The sequence below is a fragment of the Apostichopus japonicus genome, chromosome 15, assembly GCF_037975245.1.
Source record: "Apostichopus japonicus isolate 1M-3 chromosome 15, ASM3797524v1, whole genome shotgun sequence".
Classification (NCBI taxonomy): domain Eukaryota; kingdom Metazoa; phylum Echinodermata; class Holothuroidea; order Aspidochirotida; family Stichopodidae; genus Apostichopus; species Apostichopus japonicus.
Window position 1 is genome coordinate 1,019,642 of NC_092575.1, and position 24,556 is coordinate 1,044,197.

General features: G+C 36.6%; 1 protein-coding gene across 1 annotated transcript in view; it reads right to left on the reverse strand.

Annotated features, from left to right (window-relative positions):
- Nucleotides 1–24,556, reverse strand: part of LOC139981448 (clathrin heavy chain 2-like) — a 38,293-nt gene that overhangs the window by 10,104 nt on the left and 3,633 nt on the right. The window contains exons 2-6 of the mRNA XM_071993841.1: nucleotides 23,132–23,351; nucleotides 17,096–17,254; nucleotides 10,495–10,619; nucleotides 1,603–1,776; nucleotides 896–1,009 (exon numbers count right to left, since the gene is read on the reverse strand). Coding sequence (XP_071849942.1) covers nucleotides 896–1,009; nucleotides 1,603–1,776; nucleotides 10,495–10,619; nucleotides 17,096–17,254; nucleotides 23,132–23,351 — 792 coding nt within the window. The remainder of the gene's footprint in view (nucleotides 1–895; nucleotides 1,010–1,602; nucleotides 1,777–10,494; nucleotides 10,620–17,095; nucleotides 17,255–23,131; nucleotides 23,352–24,556) is intronic.

Genomic DNA, 24,556 nt, shown 5'->3' on the forward strand with positions numbered 1-24,556 from the left:
AAGAATACAGACATTGGATTAAAAAGTGAAAAAAAAAACCTTGTTCCCAAGTTGGCAACATTACAAGTACTGTTGTCCTACCTGTAACCATGTTATTGTGTATTAACGTTCACTCATGTTGAACTATTCATTCCTTCACAGTGTATAAGAAGGACAGGCTTATCAAGGTTTAGTCTACAGTATGTCCAGGGGGGGTAGGAAGCTTCAAAAAAGGGGGGGGCACAACATCAGAGGGGCACTTTCTCATTCCACAACCACCACTCATGCTATAAACCGATACACACAGGCTATATCACTTAAATATATATGATGTGTTAGTATGCCTATCAATACTATTTATTGAGATTGTTTATTGTTAACTGTGCTACAAAAAGATATGGGATGCCACTTTAAATATAGCATGTACAGACTAAAAATAAGTACATTTCATTCTAATGACTACAATACATGACAATTCATTCCTTCCCCAACCACCACATCCACCTTCACCTCTCCCTTGCCTTCTCCCCCTTCCCCCACCCCCCTTTTTGAATCCCAACCTAATCAATACTAATATAGACTTCACCTTAAGTACTGTCTAGGATGACTAACTTCTCACTACTTATTAATAATAACTTCAAAGTTATGTCCGTCTGTCAAAGCCACAAATTTTCAGAACATGATAGTTATAACATACATGTACCTCACTCAGCAAGCTAAACTGCTACCAGCATAAATAACAAATGATTGCAAAATAAATTTAATGTTAAATCTGTCTCTGATAATGGTACATGATAAATACACTTTATACTAAATATATATGAGAAGACTGGTACGGACTGGAATGTCTTGTAATTACATCTTTTCAAATATCTATTAACATAATCGATACGATATATGTACAGTACACACGCACCTGTACGCAGACTGGAAAATCATAAAAACTTTTGTCATCAAAAAGGAGTTGTTCTGTGTTATTGGTAAGGGAGTAATTCCCAGAGATGAATGGCCCTAGTTCGATGATATGGATCTATAAAATAAACAAGCAATACACAAATAGCAAATATAAAATATAAATTATCAGTGACATCAGTAACAAACATAGAACAACAGACATCTGAAGACAATTTTATCTAAGAACAAAACAAAATTAATAAAATATGTTTATTGTAAATTTTAGTTGTAATCATTGAAAAATGATAGATTTGGAAGACAGAGGAAGATGATGTTGACCCTGAATTAGGTCAGAGGGGCACAGGGTGGGGAAGAAGGGGTGGGGGATCAGTGCAGAAATGTCATAAACTTTTGTAGGCTAGGTAGATTTGAGTGTATATGTTAGAATGAAGACAGGTACACGAAGAGGGGAGCAAAAGTAAACAAGAGTAACTAGAAGGAGCATGGAAGACTGCAATGGTAAAGTCACAAAGAGAAGAAAGTGCGAAAGAGGTTTTCCAAAATCCCTGACATGGTACAGCAAAGGGCATAGTTGTTACAAAGCAAGAGTTTGACGATTAAAGTCAAAATTTATGCTCAACTAAGTTCCTGAGATAGATCTAACTAACACCACTGTTTCTTCATTTTATCTTAAGCTGTGGCCTAAAAAAATGCTTTTGTATCTTATACCTTGCCAGGCTGACCAGCAGACCTGTGTGCCAAGACGAGAAGTGACGTTGGCTTTTGGTTGCCTTTCCTCAAGTACTTGGCGAAGGTGGCCGCTTGTGCATCGATAGGGATGCTGTGGTTGTAGTGAGCCGAGTAGACTTGGGTGACACCACAAACAGAATTAGCATCTCCATCCTGCAAATAAATACAAAAACCATTGTCAACACTGGAATGAATGATTACCCTTCTAGATGGATGCAGCTCCAAATGAATTGTAAAACAACTGACTAATCTAGCATATTCTGGCAGATTACTAGTTTGGGTGAATTTTTTCATTTCTTTCCAATAAATTTCAACGGATATCTACAGAACATTTCCATTTCAAGCTTGTTAGCATACTGTAAAACGTCCCTCTTCGTCTCTGCGAGAGACTCAATCCTTTAAAACTAAAATAACTGACTATATAATCCTTGTTCAGCAGCTGCCCTTCCCAAATATCAAAGCATTCAGCTTGAACACACGATTTCTAACAACAGATTAACCATTCCATTTTCTCTCCATAATCCTCAATCCAACTTAAAGCCATGTTAACTAATCCTTCTGCCGTACAGGAATAGTAAACATAAACAAAATGTTTGTGTAGAGAGAACGATAATCTTCTGTGAAAGAAGGCATAAGCTTCGTTTACCTTCATCATGCACTTTATTAACGATAACGATAACAGTGCAACAACCCTCCCTGAATGTTGAGCAAGATGTCAGCTTTCGACTTCATGTACTATTCTAGTTTTAATGTATCATGAAATATTTCTTAAAAGTAAACAGGCTGTGGATGTACTTTTAACTGTTTTCTTTTAAACTTATAGCCGTACTTTGGATCTGTTGTTCATATCCGGCACCCACAACTCACAACACACAACGGTGCTTTTATCAAATAGAATATAAAATCGAGATTGATGGACAACATTAACGGTATACCAATTGATAAGAATTTACCAGGATCCAATAGAGGTTCAATTGATCTCATGTTTCTTGATTGGACTCCGATTAAATTGATGCATTTGTACGTTTTGAATACAAAACAAGATCTACGCATAGCTTCTAGATTTGCCAAGAAATTGTTAGATGTTTATCTCAATGTAGTAATTCGTTGTAATTATTAAATGTGCATTATAAATGCTCAATACGTGCATTATAAATAAGTGATTCATACCAATTATGTACATATGTACTATGGATAAAACATAGCTGCCATGTTGTTTATCTGCAGGGAAATCTATTCATGAATTCTAATATGTAAAGAGTATTTCCCAAACCCCCACCCCCCCCCCCCAACGCCATACTCTCCTGTTTCCCTCTTGAAATAGAAGCAATCCCATTTCTGACAGAATGGCTCAATTTTTGGAGATTTTCCCCCAATATTCTTGGTCCTTTGTGTTTTCCCTCTGTCATGAATCACATACATAGACACACACACAGACAGTTGGCCACCTTTTAACTAGCAACTTGCAAAAATACTTTAGTCAAGTAACTTTTTTCAAAATGCCATTTTTCTTTTCATCCAACATACAAATGAAATGACAAAAGCTAAGGACTGGAAACATTGTTTCTCCATTGTTTTATTAAACTGCCAACCCTATAAACTAACCGCAGAAGCTGCGTCTGACAGTATGAAAGCAAACTTATGCCGTTTGAAAATGGATCCCAGTTTATACATTTACCATTTTCTCTCTTTATTACCAAATTGCTACTTTTGTATTTTGCAATTGCAAAAACCCAAGTAAACGTAGTAATCCTCTTTTTGTCTGTCATATGGTTTTGTTTTAAACAAGTACTGTAGGCCTCCTAGAGCTCCTCCTAAAGGAAAGAGAGGTAACTTTATCTTCTCTAGAAATCTTTACATCCATCAAAATTCTGTTTTCGTTAACCAACTTTGAGATGCTTGCATTGAAGATGAGATCATCTAACAACTTAAATATTCCAAAATGCAAAAAGTCACGGACTGGGTATTAAGAGTAATGTATCATAAAATTGAACCGATAGCTCTCACTATTTTTATCGTCTCTATTTTCGGCCGGAGAAAATTAGAGACAGATATATTTCACACTTGGCTTGGCAATCTTACAATGTGTTATAAAATAATATGTATAAATTTGCATATATTTAATATACAACTCAAAGAAACCCATGGGTATTAAAATCTGGATGCCAAAACCTGCCCAGGAAACCTCTTTTTGAAAAGGATACTTTAATATCAAGCTGTTAGGTGTAGTGAAGACAACTGTAAACTATTTGGTAAAGACCAAAAAGGGTCCATAAGGCTACCAAAAATTCCCAACTCCAAAGTCCACCAAAGAAACACTTGTAGGTACTTTGGGTGGTAGAATGAGAAGGTGGGGCCTCGAGCGGAAGTGACTTGTGGTAGACGACTCACACTGCCTAACAGGTTACCAGTGTCACTATAGGCACGGTACAGCTAGAGTGCTAAGGTTGTGGGGAGACAGGTAAGCGATCAGCGTAGTAAATGTTGTTCACATGTTAAATTGCATAATGCACTGATGCTTCAGATTGGAGTAAAACAATAAATGACGTCTTTGGCATATATGATTCATTTGGTGAACAATAAATTATCAGTAGTTTAATGTCATATATTAGAGCAAGGGAAATAAGCTGGAAATCTAATCAGTGTTTTGCCCGCGAGCAATACTCCATTAATAAATTAACGGCGAAAACAGAAAATAACTTTGCAAGTCACATGGCTTGAAAAGGTTGCCATTTTCAGGTCTCATTAGCGTCCTGTTCACGACCAATGCAATATCGTCATAAATTGTTGAGATTACAAGTAACTTGATTTGGGAAATATTTCAGATCTAGGTTGTCATGGCAACAAATTGGGAACTGTAAAGGAATAAAGTTTAAAACTATAATTACAAAGAATTATTAAGAATTATTGTAAATTATTTATCATAAATGTGTAACAATTTGATATTATTTTGAATAATTCTTTACACTAATATGTTACATTCTGTTCCTTTACAATTCACAATTTCTTGACAATGACAACATAGATACCATACCTCCAAACATATTGCAGTACAGAAAATGATAGGGTCTATAAAGGGGGCTGTTAACAAACAACTATTGCCTATTTCGTCAATACCGCACTACAACGACCACTACACCGTAGTCTCCAACAACTTTCGCCTCCATCCAGCACTACCATGCTAAAGACAGCAAATATACAAGAACAGAAGCTTTCCAGTGTTTAAGTTTTCATTGACGTTTTGACGCTACTAAATATTAAAACCTCGCTAAAATGTAGATCAATGTAGGCAAGGGGGATATGGCTCCCCTCCCTCCTTTTCCACTCCTTGTCCTTCCTCTCCCCCTCCTCATCTCAAACCCTCCTCCCCCCCCCCCCCTCCCCATCTCAAACAAGTACCAGGGTCTCCGGTAGTGGGTGGTAAACGAACTAAAGGCTGAGGCTAATAAATATATCCCTCCTTCTGATTCCTCCAATTTTAAGAGTAAAGCTGTTTAATTTATGTAAACATTACAGAGGGCCTGACGTAGTTTGATAGATTGTTTCCAGAGGCAGGCTCTATCAGTTGCAAATCTATAGGCCTGCACAGAAAATCCTGCTAAGATGAAAAGAAAAAAAACTCAGGCTTACCAAACCTTTGACAATTTATCTACATGGTTTCTTTAGTACAGTACATGGACAAGCTTGTTTACAGGTGTTTTTTCTATCAAGATAAATAACTTGAAAGCAGAATGAACCAGAATGAAAACATTTCATGGTTCCTTGCTGCTGTTCATTAGTTCCATTCATAGGGAAATTTCTAACAAAGCCCTAATACAACAACAGTAATTTATGCTCACAAACTTTTGTTGCCAAAGTAATGCTAAGCCCTGATATCAATTGCAACACACATCAGTGTGTGAAGACTATCTACCATTATCATCATACCAAGTTTGACGAAATTCCGACTAGTAATAGTAGCCAAGTAATTGCAATTTGGAGTATTTCACGTTTGACCCCATGACCTCATTAATATTCATGAAATGAGCACCAACATCAACAGGGATAATCTACTTACTATGGGCCACCCACTCACCAAGTATGGTAATGATTGGTCATTCCCTTGTTGAGTTATTGTGCATACAAACTTTTCATAACGAAATAATGCTAGCCCCCCCCCCCCTTATAAACATGCATGATATCAATTGCAACACACATCAGTGTGTGGAGACTATCTACCAATATCATCATACCAAGTTTGACGAAATTCCAATAAATAGTAGCTAAGTTATTGCAACTTGGGAGTTTTTCACGTTTGACCTGTGACCCTCATTAATATTATTTATCTTTGAACTCGTATAACTTCGCACACGAAGGTCACATTGGGGTCAACCTATTGACATTTATGATCAGAAGGCACCTTTGACATCTGAAAATAGCATCGAAACTGCAAAAATCCCCAAAACACGAAAAGGTCACCAGAGGTCAAATTGAGGTCAAGGGTCACCCAGATGCGGGTTGACAAATGGATTACACTGAAGCAACTCCCAACCTTAACGGACAGTTCGTTCTCAAGTTATCACAAAAATACTAGTTTTTTATCATTAATTGACCTTTGGTGACCTCGGATCACATGACCGTTAAGTTTGAAAATATTCCCCTATACCATTTGCAACTTGTCCCAAAATATCAACCACGTCACACCTTGGAACTGAGAGTTATTGCATTAAATGTCTGAAAATTAACTTTGACCTCGTATAACTCCGCACACGAAGGTCACACGGGGGTCAACCTATTGACATTTATGATCAGAAGGTACCTTTGACATCTGAAAATAGCATCGAAACTGTAAAAATCCCCAAAACATGAAAAGGTCACCAGAGGTCAAATTGAGGTCAAGGGTCACCCAGATGTGGGTCGACAATTGGATTAAATTGAAGCAACTCCCAACCCTAACGGACAATTCGTTCTCAAGTTATCGCAAAAATACTAGTTTTTTTATCATTAATTGACCTTTGGTGACCTCGGATCACATGACCGTTAAGTTTGAAAATATTCCCCTATACCATTTGCAACTTGTCCCAAAATATCAACCGTGTCACACCTTGGAACTGGGAATTATTGCACTAAATGTCTGAAAATTTACTTTGACCTCATAAAACTTCACACACAAAGGTCACCTGGGGTAAACCTATTGACATTTTTGATTGGTGAGACGTGAATACAGCATCAAAACTGTAAGAATTCAAACATTTTTTTCTTTGCCCATTTTCTCACCGAAAATACTAGTTTTTTAACATTAATTGACCTTTGATGACCTCGGATCACATGACCGTTAAGTTTGAAAATATTCCTCTATACCATTTGCAACTTGTCCCAAAATATCAACCTTGTTACACCTTGGCCCTGGGAGTTATTGCATTAAATGTCTGAAAATTAACTTTGACCTTGTATAACTTTACACACAAAGGTCACCCGGGTGTCAACCCATTGACATTTTTGATCGGAAGGTACCTTTGATATCCAAATCTAGCATCAAAACCAAACATTTTCTTTTTCGCTCATTTTCTCCCAAACTAAGCACATTTTTTCTAATGTGACCTTTGACCTTTTGACCTTGGTTTCAAATGTAGTTTGATCTGCTGATTCCAAAAATCAACACGATAAGTCTGTACAGCCATCCTAACTCTGACCGAAAACTTTGACCCCATATAAGTTCGCACACAAAGGTCACACGGGCGTCAACCTATCGATATTTATGATCGGAAGGTACCTTTGACATCTGAAAATAGCATCGAAACTGTAAAAATCCCCAAAACATGAAAAGGTCACCAGAGGTCAAATTGAGGTCAAGGGTCACCCAGATGTGGGTCGACAATTGGATTACACTGAAGCAACTCCCAACCCTAACGGACAATTCGTTCTCAAGTTATCGCAAAAATACTAGTTTTTTAACATTAATTGACCTTTGGTGACCTCAGATCACATGACCGTTAAGTTTCAAAATATTGCCCTAACCAGTTCACAACTTGTCCCAAAATATCAACCTTGTCGCACATTGGCACTGGGAGTTATTGCATTTTTAGTATTTTGGGTTTTTGGACCATAACTGACCTTTGGTGACCTTTGTGGGCACCAAAAACAATAGGGTTCATCTACTCACTATGGGCCACCCACCCACCAAGTTTGATCATGATCAGTCAATCCCTTGTTGAGTTATCGTGCATACAAGCTTAAGCGTCACACACACACACACACACACACACACATACATACATACACACACACACACGCCAACCTGAATACATAGGTTCCTTTGCTTTCAGCAAGGAACCAAAAACGGAGAAGTGAATTTAAAAAAATAAAAACATAAAGACAAACGTTGCAATTTGTGATATAATTTAATATGCAGTAAACACATCAATTATGCATATTTTCTCTGATATGATAAATTTCTTCACATGGGGTGAACTTCAAGGTTGGATTATACAATTTAATGAGGACATGTTATAAAAGCATACTGTATACTTTAAGTGGTCTTCTGTAACCCATAGCAACAACAATGAAGTCAATATAAGACTTGTGGTAAATGTATAATATAATTTATGTTTTCAACCAAACTATTCAGTGTGACAGAAATTATGGAGTATTGCAGGAAGTTTTAAGACATTGAATGGTGCATGAGAAAGTCATACTACTGTTTAGCTAAATGTCTTTTTTATTTAAATTAAATAGTTAATTATACTTAAAATTCCAAGAACCTGAAATGACTACTGGAACAGTTTATCAAAAGACCAGATTCAGCTGTACTGTAAGTACTCTGACACAAGCTGCAGTAAAGAACCTGTGTCACTGAACACAGACTTTAGTGTATTAAATACAATTTCATTCCTGGATAATCATCCGGAACGAGCCTTCTACAGGCGACAAGTTTCTGATTTCATTATGTTGATGTTGCTGTAGGTGTTGATGTTGATTTCCATGGTATTGAAAGGGATTGGAAACCATAGCCGAGTGAAAGGCTATCAAGATCATAAATTGTGCCACTGATACCTCGAATCAGTCAGAGGCCAGTGTTTCTATTGGGATCGTAAAATGTGTGTCCCACAGATGCAACATCCCAAAAAAATAATTGCACCATACAGAGAAGCATGCAATGTTCCTGCCAAAAACAATCACCAAAAGTCACATAAATTTTCTTCTGAATGGTAGATTTTGAGAAGAAGAGTTAGTGGGCGTTGCCCATGTAGACGTGAGGGAGGGAGCAGTGTAAATAAATCCAGCCAGGTGCTGCAGATTGGGTAGATAGACAAGTGCAGATGTAGTAGTATTGGCGACAACTAACAGAGGATCGAAGTATTAATATTTACTTCGCTCCTCACTTACCTGTCTCCCCACAACCTCAGCACTCTTGTTCTACCGTGCTTAGAATGAACTGGTAACCTTTGAACAATGCCCTTCCTTCTCATTCTTCCATCATGAATTCTCATTCATTTTAAACTTCCCAAATATCCACAACTGGTACTGCAAACTAGTTGTGACTTTACAGGTATGCCAATTGACAGATTTTGTCACAAATTTAATGTGCAAATATCTTTCAAGCAGAAAATTGATTTCTAAGCCTTACTTTTGACATATCTCACAACTCTGTGTGTATAACAAGTAGCACTACTGTTTATGTCCTGCCTAAGGTGTGTTTTTACTATACAGTAATTAAAACCCTATAGATAAATTACTGTAGCATCTGCATATGAAACCAAAAAACAAACAATCTAGATTGAATCGAAAACAAAACTGAATCTTTCTCCACGGTAACCATACATGGTGATTTTCACTAACATCTCCCTCCCGGAAGACATGTGAATTGATCCTGTTACTATGACAACTAATTGCCTCCAGGCAAAAACAATGGAAAACGTGCCAATTCACGGCGAGTGAAACTTACAGCATACCATCTCATCACTACTATACGTAACACTTGAGAGCTCACGAAGTGCCTTACAGGTAATATCAGATCATTGAACTTGAAACGATCTACAACTCTAAAGAGATCTTTACATGTAACAGAATCATTGTCAGACTCTGAAATTTGAGAGAATGGGACAAAAATATACTCTTCCTTATATACAGTATAGAGTGTCCATTTACAAAGTATAGAGCAGAAACTGTTCGTCATTAGAGTGTGTGTTTTAAGCTGAATGAGTCAATGTGTGTGTACTGTATGGCATAGATCTGTTGCATGAATAGTTTCAAACTGTAGGCTGTGTTTGCAACATCAATGATCTTGCTACTGTAACAACAGTAATATGGTTGAAGTTAAACTTTACACATACAATGCTCAATCAAGTTTTAATTGCCAGCAAAATGCACCATTTCAGTGAAAGATTTTAATTCAGTTTAGAATGTTTAGGTTTATAGAAATTTGTAAGGAACTGTTTAGGATATGGAATTTGGTTTTAAACGTCAACCAGCTCCTTTAAGTTCCCAATCTGGAAGGAACAAAGTGTGAATTGACTTACTAGTAAATGTACAGAAGGGGTCTTTCATGTGCAGCACTAACGTACAGCCATTAATACAGTAATTTACGCTTTTTATTCTTAGGGAAATTTTCCAAACAATTACAATACAGCAAGGCCATAAGTAGTAGTGTCATGCCTTCATGCTTGTCTTCGAACCCTACGAACAGCTCTGACAAAACAAGCAACAATTTGTTAATTCAATTTAATGGTTTATAAAAATAACCTAATGGCACTGGTGCCCTAGCAATGTCAAGAGCATAATTGAATTTCCAGGTCTCCTGCTCGCATCTCTTTCAGCAGTGTTTTTACAGAGTTTTACTCTCCTTTATATAAACTGAAAAACCTGGGGCTAATTTCGACAGGTGTGACTTACGTCGTACTCTCTGTATAGACCGACCACAGCAAACCATCTGAAGGAGGGATCTGTTTTGTAGGCAACAATCTGGCAAAAGTTAAGCTTAGGATGTCTGGCAAAGGCTCGGACTGGACGGGAAAAACCTGCATAGTAGTAGAACGAAAAGATACATACTTTAAGACAGTTTCTCAATCTTTGCAATTATTATAACCTGGACAGTTCAAATGCAAAATTGTACTGGCAAACAAAAAGCCAAATGGAAGAAGAAGAGGAAAAAGAAAGAAAAAAAAGACTTCAGAAAACGGGATCAGAATATTGCTAAAGAACTTGCATGAATTTTGTGATAAGGTGAATTCATTTTTAACAGAATGCAACCGGCTGCTTAAAAATTGAACACACTGTACGGTAACTAATCTCCGAGCCTACTACCACGACAAGAATCAGGTGAAATTTAGCATGGCATTCACGGCAATCACCAGCAAAAATGAGACTTTGGGGAAAGAAGGAAGAACCCTTGCCTAGCCTAGCATCAACCAGGGAGTTCCATAACAACTCCCTGCATCAACTGCCCTACAGTACTTAAATCCTATACGGGACTCTGAAGCACAGTGTGTTTATCAATGTAACTTAAGCCATAAATTGTAACCTGAGCAGTCTCAAGTAAATACACTGTATAATCTTTCTATAAGTATATCAGGTCACCAGAAATCAATAGAGAAAAATATCCAATTTAAAGTTTTTATCTATTTTTCTTGTTTACTTCTCAAATTGGAACTTGGTTTAAAATTTCTTATCGTATGCACATAACACAGGTGCTGTACACTACTCCGCATTGGAGGGAGAGAGTATTACTGTACTGTGTGCAGTTCAAATTGAGCTGTAGCAGTAATACTGTACACGTAGGGAGTAAATAATTGCACATTGGTAGGATAGCTGCACCAACTATAACCAGCTTTCTAGCATGGTGGATATCTCTAGCATTGTGGCTATCCCCGTATTGCGGGTACCTCCAGCATTCTAGCATTATGGCTACCTCCAGCAGGCTAGCATTGTGGATACCACCAACATTTTAGAATTGTGGATAACTTTAGCATTCTAGCATTGTGGCTACCTCCAGCATTTTAGAACTGTGGCTACCTCAAGTATTCCAGCATTGTAGATACAATATCTCCAACATGCTAGCATTTTGTGGATATCTCTAGCGTTGTGGCTATTCTGTTCAATTACCACCAACATCTATCAGTGTGTCTACCTCAAACAACTAAGAAATGTCTTTATGCAACGTTTGTTTTTAACCCATTCATCCGTCCAATTTGTATTAACCAGCATTCCAGCATTGGGGCTACCTTGAGTTTCCATTAAATGAAATTATGTCTGAAAACATTTAAAACCCTTTAATCTGTATCTATGGAGTGTCTCCTTGAACAGATACTAGATAAATACCAAGCCAACTGTTACATATGTACCATCAATAATACTCATGAAATGCTATGAAAATGTCACATTAAGTTGCCTCAATCCACTATTTTCCCCATTTCTGCATATCTCATGTTATCACAAACACACTCTCATAAAATATCAACGAAAACACTGCTTAATTGTAAACTGTTATTATTTTCCTCTAAAGATACTTTCAAGGGCAAATTTGAGACACACTTAAGAATGTAATAAGATTTCTGGCTAGCTGTTTACAGATACGTAAAAAAATATGAGTTGTAAATCAAACTGGGTGTGTTGTCATTTCCCAGCTCTGGCAAAATATCGGCAAAGGACTGTTATTAAACAATACATTTTCAGCTAAACCTTTGACATTCACACATGTGCACAACATGTACAGAAGCTTTATTAAACACGTGCAGCAAAACTGAAAGGTAATGAAGAATACTACAAGAGACGATTATATTGTTAAAATATCAAGCAAACTCAGGAATGAAACCACAAAAACTGACCGGGGGGGGGGGGTTAGTGATCCCTTGAGATCCCATATGAGTGATCCTACGTATATGAGAACACATAAAGTCCCACAATGCAATTGATTCAAGTTGCTCAAGTTAGCATATTAAAGTGATCAGCAAGGATTCTTTTTCATGCAAAGAACATGTGCTTTGGTGATATTAATCCTGTAAATTAATTCAAAATTCAACTTAAATTCCAACTTCTACCACAAACATTACCCTTTGCAAAAAAATATGCTGTCCTTCTGACAAGAGTAATCTTTTGTCATTCAGGAGCTCAAGAAAAATTGCCCAAAGGTTATAAATAATCACCAACAAAATCTGTTCAGATGAAAATACAACTTTTTATTGGGGGGTAAGGGAGGGGGCACCTTTACCCTTTAATTCTCAGGTAATATTTTGGGACATAATATAGGTGTCCACGCTTTCCTGCGAACAACAATCCCGTTAATTATCTTGTCCATTTGCAATCTCCTGTATGGATACTCTCTAGAATATTTAAGCCACCTATGGGCCGACTGGCTGGCTGGCAAGCCTTGCTTCCTTCCAGCTCCGTGACATGCTGATTAATTACCATTATTGATTTGACCATTTTGCTCTTTGGGGGCAAAACCTACTTTGGCAAACAGTCGAAGGATGCCGAAGAATTTATTTTACGAGGTCTGATGAGCGTTGTGCGAATTTTGGTTAAGTGCGGAAGGAAGATTACCAAGACGTGATGTTAATTAATCCTCTTTCATCAAACAGGAAACACCACACAGAGAATTTGTTTACTTAAAAGAGAAAAAAGATTGGTAGCAGCAGAGATCTAAATACCTGCAAAGTTATGACTAAAGAGTACAGTAGTTGACCTGTAGTGTATCTGTACACACTGACACATACTCTTACATCGTACTGGTACTTGGGGAAGAAGAGTACATATATGTAGGTACTAGTGCTAGATTGAGTACTCTACAAATGCTTCTATGAGCCTTGTAATCATACTCATTCGAGTACACATATATAGGTACTAATGAAGCAACTTCAAGGATAGATTTAGTTACCAATTCAAAAAATTTAGTAAGACTCAGACGGGCTACAATTAAATGCGAATGCTTAATTGCAATACATATCTAATTAAAGGGCAGTTCATCTTTCTTTCTTTGTTATGATAGTTTATCTACTCTAACCACAGAAGAGGAATATACAGAACTACAGAAGCCTTGAAGGCCATAGCCATAATTCTTTTCTAGTTGTCTATGTTGCCTTTTAACTGATATTGGACAATGTTACATCACTGTGTGCAAGGAGACTAAATAAGCCTTCATAACAAGTTATGAAACAAATATCCCAGCCCCACTAAATCAAAATTTTTCTCTACATTAAAATTGCTGTTAAAACTGACTTTGCAACAGTCTGATACCACATAAAGTAATTGCACTGCAATTAAGGAAAAAATGAAATTTGGCAATAACAGGACACTAAATGTTTTGGGTAGCATCTTTTCTGCATTATATATATGAAACAGTTTAATAAATTTCTCTGTAGCAATGATTATTCTGTCCAATAGATCTATAATGAATGGTTAAACTGATGGTAATCCTATTATGTGTGAATTAATATACATCTTAAAGGACACAGGGTTGCAATCCAAACTGAAGCGCAGTATGAACCAAACTTACTGCAGTGACCCTTTAACCCTGTTGGGAGATGCATTAACTAATGTACCAGCTGGAACCCATGACCGTAACATTATTTCATCTACGAGTTGATCCACAATCCCAAGTTTGTGCCATTGCTCTCAGGACTGCAAGTAGAGTCACAAGCTAAGAGAATTGTTTTATTGAGTATATAGGAATACAATCTGTTTAGTATATAAGCTCTAATTAATGATTAATAGTAATTAATCATTAATTAATTAAATCCTAATTAATGAGAACAATAGTATACTAAGTTCTATACAGCAATCTACTGTATATCTTGCTGATCAAAGACGGCCAGTTCATCTCAAAGATCTTGAAAATGCCAGTGACCGAACAAATTTTATGTAGCTGACCCAATTTTTTTTATTCACTACACATCCCATTCATCCATCATCACCATCACTGATAATTTCATAACCGACTGGTTTGAATATAATCAGTCCATTCGGTCACATGTTGACCCCCGCTGTATCCATAAGTTTAGCCAATTGGAGACCATGTTTATTATCATTCTGAATGAACTATATAGCATTCTGAATTGGAACAATCTAACAGTTAAGTTACTATGTATAGATCTGCTAAAGGAATAAGCCTCAGTAGTGCAGTGTAATTCCAGGTTTGTATGGAACGTTTCCAGCAAGCAACTTACACTACACAAGGCCTTGGAATGGCAGGTGAGCACTGGAATCGGTGATGACCTAGATTTGGTGTCAGAGAGAGGCAAAGCTAAAACAGAACCAAGTTACAATGATTAGATCAACAGGAATTTGTAGCAGTTGGTGCAGGGCCCCTGACACAATTATAAACAAACAAATCTTTGGTGGTGTCCAGAGTGGGGAGTGTGGGTAGGGTGCCAGAGGGTGGAGGGTTGGGGGAGGTTAGGGGACGGTGGGAGAGGGAGGGATTGTCTAAAGCTTTTCATTTTCTTTCATCCTATTACAATATTTGTTCAATATGATCCTGCGGTGAGTATGTTTATGTATCCCAGATGTATCCAAGAATGATCTATGAAATAATGTTAAATCCCTTGAAATACTGCACTGACATACAGTACCATGTCAAAGGTCGATCATTAAATTTGAATTCATAAGTGATGCTCTGAGACAGGAGGATTGAGGGGAGTGTCAGGTACGTCAGAATCATTCCGATGGTAACAGGGTCATAATGAAAGTGTAAAAGGGTGACAACACTGATGTATTTGTGTTTGATGTTCAAGGGATGATTATAGACAGTTCTACCAGTTCATGATACCTGCTTGTAAAAGTAGACATTAATTCATATCAACAGTTTCTAGTCTTAGAATATCTAAAATCCCTTCTCTGAAATGAAGCAGAGATATAATGTAAAAAAGAAAAGAAAATGAAACTAGATAAGTCCCAAGATCTGGATGTCAATAAACTTGTTGTTAAATTTATACTGCCATGCTTTATGATGACAAAGACATTTTATCTTTGTGCCAATAAAAGATCCTACCAAATATCTTGGCATACCGGGGCTTCTACTCAACTCTGTACATAGCTAACATCAAAATATTTTTTCTTCAACAACACATCATGCAAATCTTTAAAAGTCTGGCTTGATCGACAATGGCAGCATGATGATAAAGTCTGTTGCAGATGCAAGTTCCACCAATAACTTTATTTGCATTGTTATGCAAACTGCTATGCAAATTAAGTTATTTTTTATGAATATATTAACATAACTGAACATTTTTAATCAGAATAAACTGTAAACAGTACCTGTACTCCTCCTTCCCTGTCCCCTCCCTTACTTGTTGACTGTCATCCTACGTACATGTTTCCTTTCAAACACACCATTTACTGATAATCATAGACATTCAACAAGAATTATCACAGGCAGTCTAATGGACTGAATGAAGTTGGCATCAAAACAGCTCCTCGCATTAACATTTAGTATATAACGTCTCTTAGATTCATACAGTAACCTGTATAGAGTAGTACACACGCATGTGTGGATGAGCACTAAAGTGTTACAGTAGCTTCTTTGCATTAGCATCACAATCTAGATACTTTTAATAATTCAGAGAAAGTCCATTAAATAATTACTTTTTTCAAAACAACTAATCAACCCCGAAGCAAAGGCCTAGGATGTTTACATCCAGAGTAATATCACTGATGATGGTATGTGTGTGTTAGATTCATTGTCACTGATTCATTCAGTAGGTTAAGCAGTAACTAACAACTGAAATTCATGTCTTTAGGACCAGAAGAATTACTCTCAAGAAAAGTAGACTACATACTGTACTGTCTGGATTAAATACTGAATGTGGAGGACAAGCAAAGACTGGGCTAAAGACGAAATAAAACTACTGTATTCAATATCAGGTTGTCCATCAGAATTAAAAACAATTCCAAGCCTACCGAACAAAGCAAGTTGTTGAAAATGCTCTTCAAAAACTTACTTTAATTTGCACTTTATTTTTCTGTATTATGGTCATAACGATTACTGTACATATAATGGCCAAGTGGTGTATGTATGTACACCACTTGGCCATTGTATCATTATTTTTTGTATGGTAGTGTAAAAGAAATGCTACCGGCAGAAAACCCAAAATAGTAAAAAGTGCAGTAACAGTTAAGTGCAGTAACAGTTAAGTGCAGTAACAAGTGCAGTAACAGTTAAGTGTAGTAACAGTTAAGTGCAGTAACTGACATCTGAACTAGGAAAAAAAACCTAACACTTACAGGTTCGGGCATTTACCAACCTAGATACTTACCTATCTTCTATACATACACACTCTGATCTACCATGGCTACAGACTGGTATTAACATACTTGTACTGCCTCAATGACCTTCTAAGGTCACTACCCTCTCTACCCTCCAAATGTCCTACAATACTTTCTTTGTTTTGACTCAAGATTAATGAGAACTAATTAGAATCAAAGGACTTGCAAAATGAGAAGTGATATACGTAGCAATTACATCAATGGCCTTTAAATTATGACAGCTGTTACCACTTACCAGTAGGTGGGGATAGATCCCAGTGGTACGTGAACTTTGACCCCACCATACCGATGACGTCTTCATTCAACCACGTCCAATATTGCACTTCATCTTTCATTGTACAACGGTACATCTGCTTCTCTGCGACGATGTTGAAAATTTGAAAATGTCGCCCAACTGGAAGGAAAACAAAGCCAGGAAAATGCTAATTAAGTTTGGTCCATACAGGAATGGCATGGTTAAACATGCAGAAATGGAGGGAGGTAGGGAAAATCCAAAACTTCCCATATACCAAAAAACTAGAAGTGAGGTCAGATGAGGTGGAACTAAAGACAAAACAAATGTGTACCAAAGAAAACTTCTTATGTCCTGTATTGACATGTTTCCATCTGCAGATAATATCAGAATGCCCATAAAGAATTACATGGAAATAATCCAAACATTTGTAATCAGAAGTTCATTCCAAATGTCAAAGGTCATATATTGTACATCAGAGTCTTAGAATGTTACAAAGAGTTAAATAATCCAAGCAGAAAAAGGAAACTGTCAGATTGCAAAGAAATTACTACAGAGAATGGGATTTCATAAAATTCATTAGAACTTTGAAGATATAATCAACATTCCTGTCTTTCATTCTCCTTCGTTCTTATGTATATACATTATACAATACATATCTTTCATAAAGTTCACCTACTATACTTACACCTACTCTACAGTTCATAGCTATATAGTCATTCTGTAGTACTGTGCTCTGTACAATATAGGTAATAGAACTGTGCACTAAATCTACCATACAGTATATATAGTGTTGTACATACGTACATGTGTCGCTGTACAGTACATCTACTATATAAGACAGTACTTACATAATATACTGTACCACTGTACAATACAGCTGAGTACAGTTTATGTTACATCTACTATGGCACTGTTTACATACAAAAATATGCAGTATACTGTATCTGCTAAAGAACCCACAGAACATCCTATATAATACTGTACAGTAATTTCACATACATAGTACTGTTCAATGTAGAGCAGTTTCTATACTATAGCACTGTACTCCAATTATAGCACTATTCATGATCTACTAAACCACTGTACAGTACATGATCTTACAGTATACAGCACTGTACAATACTTTCATATATTACACTGTGCAATGTAGCTTGAACTATAACAGTTTACATTACATCTACTTTAGCACTGTTATTAACTGATCTAACACAGATAGGTTCCCAAATAAGCTACTGTAAGGCTTCCTGATCCTTAATTGGGTCACTAAACTAACTAAACTAAACTCACTACAGTACACACAGCACTATATGCAGTATGTAGATCTACTACAGCACTGTAAAGTACATCTACAATATACAGTGTTTTTCTTGCATACAATGTAAATCTACAGTAATACAGTGACAGCAATGTAAAGTGTATCCTATAAAGCAGTTGAGTAGTTTAACAGTAGCTCAGTATCTCGTATTATATACAGTGGAACTATCCCATTACTTCAGTGTTCTGTGTATAATTTTCTATCACTACACTGTGGGATATATGTATAACATACACTACACATACTGTAAAGTACAGTGTATCTATAGATGAAGCATGTAACTACTACAGGCAATGTACAGTAGTACACAACTAAAGTATGGTTACATCAAAACAGCACTGCAGTCTATGTCAGTAGTACACAATATCTACAACACACTGAAATGTAAACCACTCTGTACAATATGCTTACTACCTGTAGTTCATATCGATTTACCACAACCTTAAAGACTGCAAAGGATAAAAAATCCATTCTTTCTTTTTTTTGACGTTACCCAGTCCCAGGGCTAATTACCCTACAGCTTATTACAGCAAGTAGCCTACTACTGATATAATAAGTAAACTTGGGTCTTGCTGAAGTTCACTACCAGCAAAAAATATTAAAATTCATTCAAAAGCAGGAATAGTATCTCAATAAAACCACAAAGGAGACACTTTTACAAATCAGGATAAAGGCACAGAATATAACAATGTGACTTATTTATGCAACGGATGTATATCAAGCCCCAAGCCATCACTGAACATATTTATGGCAAGAAAAAACTGAAATAGTCTGCACACAGATTTAACACATGTGTTTCACTAATGCAAAGTTATTAAAATAATGTTAACCGGGTATTTTATGACTGTAATTCTCAATAAATACAATTTAAGACCTTCAATGAAAGAATGGCATTAAACATAACTTATGTTCATGAGGAAGGATTGCTTTAATGCCGAACATTGTACACACAATACATAAGAGTGCTGTCAGTCTGAGGAGACAATAGCATGAAGAGTAAAATAAGAGGCAAGCCTAATAAAAACCTGCTAAAAAAAGAAATTCCCAAGGTTCAATTCCCAAAGCTCAATTTCCAAAGTCCAATTCCAAAGTTCAAGCCAGAATTTCACAGTAAAGCTTTACATACTGTACTGTAGTGCAGTATGAGAACAACTATTTTTTTTAGCTCACCATGTCATACTTGGGACTTACAATCCTCTACTTTGAAACTATGAAAGTAATATCTAATCACATCACAGGATGTATTAGGTAAGCACTTATATACCAGAACCACTTTACAACAGCTCATGTCTCTTCTCAAGAGTTCATCACTACTTTACTCTCAAATTATAAACTTTAATAGTTTGATTATCCTTCCACTGAAATCGATTGAGCTTGCATACATATATGTGCATAGTGGATACAATTTCATAACAGAATGTTTCTTACGTTTCCTTCACTTGTACATACAGTAGATACAGTAGAGCCACTAATGAAACCAGAGTGGAAACAAGATATCAAGATTTGTGTTGATAGAGCAGACAGCTTTATATATGACTATCATTCTTGTAGCCATGACAACCATGCAAAATGCAAAACAGGAATCACTAAATTAATGAAAGGGGAAAGGCTATGTCCAAGCAAGTCTGATGCAGTCATTTCTGTTCAAAACACCTTTCTACCTTTTAGGGTTTCACGCTCTTTTGCACAAGACAATTTACCTACTCCAGTAAGTACAGTACAGCTCAACTAATGGAAGCTGTGAAACATTATTAGCCAATGTAGTGTATTAATTGTGTTTAAGAGCACAAATGGTCACATATAGAACATGTATGTCATAATGTGGTTGTTTCATTGTAAAACAAGACAGTGACCGAGTCCTTGTTAGTTTGTTGTTTGTATTTTTTTTATTTGGATATATTGTCTCTGTTTATATTCCATAGGAGGAAAGCACTTCAACAACTCCCTTTATCATGTTTACAAAATGGACTAGAAACTTGAGAAGTTTAAAATAATCACCTGGGTTCATTAACTAGGGTTTGAGCTGAGAAGTATTCGTATATTGAGCAATAGAATTAACATATATATGCTGATCGGTATTAGGATTCACCTATACTGATTAGCAAGATTCACATACCTTGATCAGTTCTGCTGATCAATAGCATTCACATCGATAGGATTCACACACATTGATCAGTTCAGGATTCACACACTTTGTTCAGAAGGATTAACATACTGATCAAGAGCATTCACATTTCACATACGATGATCAGTGGACTTAACATACAATTAAATAGGATTCACATGCATTGATCAGTTGGATTCATTGCACTGCACAGTAAGTCAAGTCCAAGTGCATTGTACAGTTGAGTTTCACTTGCTTAAGTAACTTCATTTTATAAATGGTAGATACCAAAGGGGGGGGAAGTGTGGGGGGGTGTTCCAGATGTTGGAGGCAAAGTGCTCAAATGTTTCCAGTCATATAGCTTCATGCAGTTTGGAGACAGGTAGGAGAACAAGTAAAATCCACAGTACATTAGTCAATATACTATAATGTAGTCAGTATCATAGTCAATAAACTAATTATGTAGTCAGTATAATAGTCAATAAACTATAATGTAGTCAGTATACTAGTCAATAAACTATTATGTAGTCAGTATACTAGTCAATATACTATAATGTAGTCAATATACTAGTCAATGTACTATAATGTAGTCAGTACACTAGTCAAAATACTATACAGTATACTAGTCAGTATATACTGAACTTCTGAAGCATTAGATCTACAGTACAGTATGTCATGACAGCCATATCAGAACTCTGCTTTAAGCAGAGAATATAATGGCTGTTGATTGCATTTGAGAGCCCACTTTTTAAACTAAAACTCTCCACGCATCAAAAGAGGTAATGCTGCACAATTATTCAAATAGAGCCCTTCCAGGACTATTAACCTCCTGAAACATTATGAAGTGAATACTTGTTGACTCTCTTCAAATCGCAACAGATTTGTTTTGAGCAGGCAAACCAGTACTTCACCACTTGTTTTTGTATTTCATTTTCATTATTTGAAATGGAAACTTAACTGTCGGTCGTCAGGGTAATAATGTTCAGTTGATGAGCTGTGTTTCCACTTTCAAGTTACTTCATGGAATTGATGTTCGCATGTGATAGAAAAAGGGTACCAAAATCAATCCAATATGCTGCTTCAAATATCTGGATAAAAGCATGGCAAGATGTCGCTGCAATTTATTGTTCCAGTGATGCTGCGCAGTTTCCAGTCCAGTCGGTATAGTGACATGTCAACACCCATATCAAACGTGAAACTAATTTGTGATGCAAAGAATGAATATTTTAGATCTACAACATTGATGCAAAGACTGCAGGAACTTGAAGAGAAATACTAACCTTGAGTAGATCCCAGGGTAGTGGCACTTCAAGCCAACAATAGCCTTGAGCCATGCTGATTACTTTTCAGCTTAATTATTCATTTTGTGTTCACAAAACAAACAATTGATCAAGGATCATACAGTCAAGTATCGTACATTTTCAGAGACAACATTTGAAATTCTCTTGACTATTCACAGATTTATTTTAAGTTCCTTTTTCTGTTAAAGCAGGAAGTCCACATTGAGATTTAAAGCAACTTTACACAATCATTTTAGTACTTTATATATATATGCTTGCTCAAAGCACCAATGTTGCAATACAGTGCATAAATCTTTGAGGTAATCATGTTTTCAAGACTTTAGAGTCGTGATTGTGAATTTCAATTTAATTGAAATGTCTTCAGCTTGCAAGGACTTTTAGAATCCAGTGATATCAATGATTATTCCTCATTCTCTGAAAATTTTGGGGAATGGTCGTCTTGCATTAAGCGTACATTTCTAGCATAGATCGTTATTTCGTATTGAGACCTTCGGTGGGTTTGATGAAAATAACAGATGGTGTCTACCAAGCGCAAAGACTGTTTCAGCAAAATATTTGAACCATGATGATAACAGCTTCACTGTCTCAAGCTGAAGAATGTTACAAACATCTGTGAATTTCAGTTTTTCCTCTGGTACAAGATAACGTTACTGTACCTTAGGAAGAAAAAATACATCACAGTGATGCTAACTTTGTGTGAAATATTTTCATCATACCATTCGAACCAATCTTTTTAACTTCACTAACACTGTAGTTTGTTTTGACTTACAGTAATACATTTTGGCAGGAGGTGGGAGGGGAGAGTGAGGGCATAGCACTCAACTTCACTAATACTACATTTTGTTTTAACTTACAGTTTGGCAGGGGGTGGGGGAGGGGGTACATAGCAATCTAACCTTCATTAATACTGTAGTTTGTTTTATCTCACTGGTTGGCAGGGGGTGGGGGAGGGGATACACAGCAATCTAACCTTCATTAATACTGCAGTTTGTTTGTTTTGACTTACAGTTTGGCAAGAGGTGGGTGGGGGGACATAGCAATCTAACCTTCACTAATATTTTAGTTTGTTTTTTAACTTTCAGTTTGGCAGGAGGTGGGGTGGGAGTGGGGGGATAGAGATTGGAGGGCAAGGACAGAAGGGGAGTGTTGGTTTCTTCCTTTGCTATATCTGTACATGTGTGTCCTCTACCGGAGATTGAGGGGGCACAGTATTAAAATGTTCCAATTGATTCAGTACTTGGTGTTAAGGTAGATGGGAAAAGTGCATAAAAGCAGACTGGAGACCAGTACATGAGAGGAGCGAAGTCAATGCTTACGTTTTAGGGCAAGCCATGGCTTCCTGGGGTTCATTATAGCAGAGTCCGCTGTGCATGGCCATGTTTTGGGTCTTGGTGTACGACTGGTCAAGTTGATGACCGTCACACAGTTGTCCCTTTTCTTCTTCTTGCTGGTGTGTCGGCAACAGAGCCAGCGGTGGGAAGACATAGTGGCCCGAGGGAAAGTCACCTGCTCTGGCTTGATGCCAAATGATGATAGCTGAAAAGAGATTAACAAAACTGCTCGGTAAAAAACAATTATTTGTGACAAAAGTTATAGTAAAAGACTCACAAAGATTGTGTCAGTTTCCTATTTACAATTTTGTTTAAAATTAGCAAACTAAAAATTAACAGTTGTTTTTTCCTAATATGTGTTTGTTGCTTGCATTTTATTTCAGTGTTTCTAACGACAGGATACAATATACAATATCAGGGACAAATAAATAATGATAAGATTTATGTAATGTCACTCAAACTAAACAAAACTTTCATCAACAAGCTGAAAACCTGTAACACATTTATTGCTATCGGTGTGCTACCACTCTGTGCAAACAGTGTTATGTGTGAAAAGCAAAAGTTACTGTTTTCCATCTGGGCTTTAAAATCAAAATATTTCCCCATTCTTAAGGGGCAGTGGAATAAGGTATTTATAGTTTTGTTTTGTATCATATCACCACCTCAAATTGCAAATTGCATTAAAACTGCATTCCAAACACTATACTAGTATTAGTCAGAAACAAATCTTAAAAATTTTGAGTCAGCAAAATTATTATACTGCACATACCATTCATACCATAAACACGATACTGACTATTCAAAATGAAACTTGCTGAACATACTTTTAATTTTGCTGATATATAAGAAATAACATCAGATTTTTAACCAAAAGGGTTGATTTTGATAACAAATGACACCATGGGAGTATCTGATGGTAAACAGATCACTCAACACTGTATTGTGTGTGGCTAGGCCAGCACAAATTTTGGGGTTTGAGTACAGTACTTACTTACGGCCATAGGATTTTCAGACTCCGACAAGGTGACGGGGAAAAAATAAATAAAATCGGTTGTCCAACCCCACATGAGTATGACCCCAAGTTTAGAGCCAGGTTACTGTTCAGTACCTCCCATAGGCTACATGTGATAGTATTACTGAATGGAGAAGATGCGTTACTGTATGTGCAAGCGTGAAGTAAATGCATCAAAAGTTTGAAATGAAATGTGCTTTGTTTTATCTTGCATTGATCTTGATGGATCTCCCATACTATGTACACCGATACTGAAACCCAATTACAATGGAATTCACTACGTACTTGTAGCTATTGATAAAGTAATACACTGATTCAATTTGTTTCCAGTCATGAAGAAATGTTAACACGTTTCGAACAATTCCAATTTTCTTTTTGTACACTACTGTATTAACTGT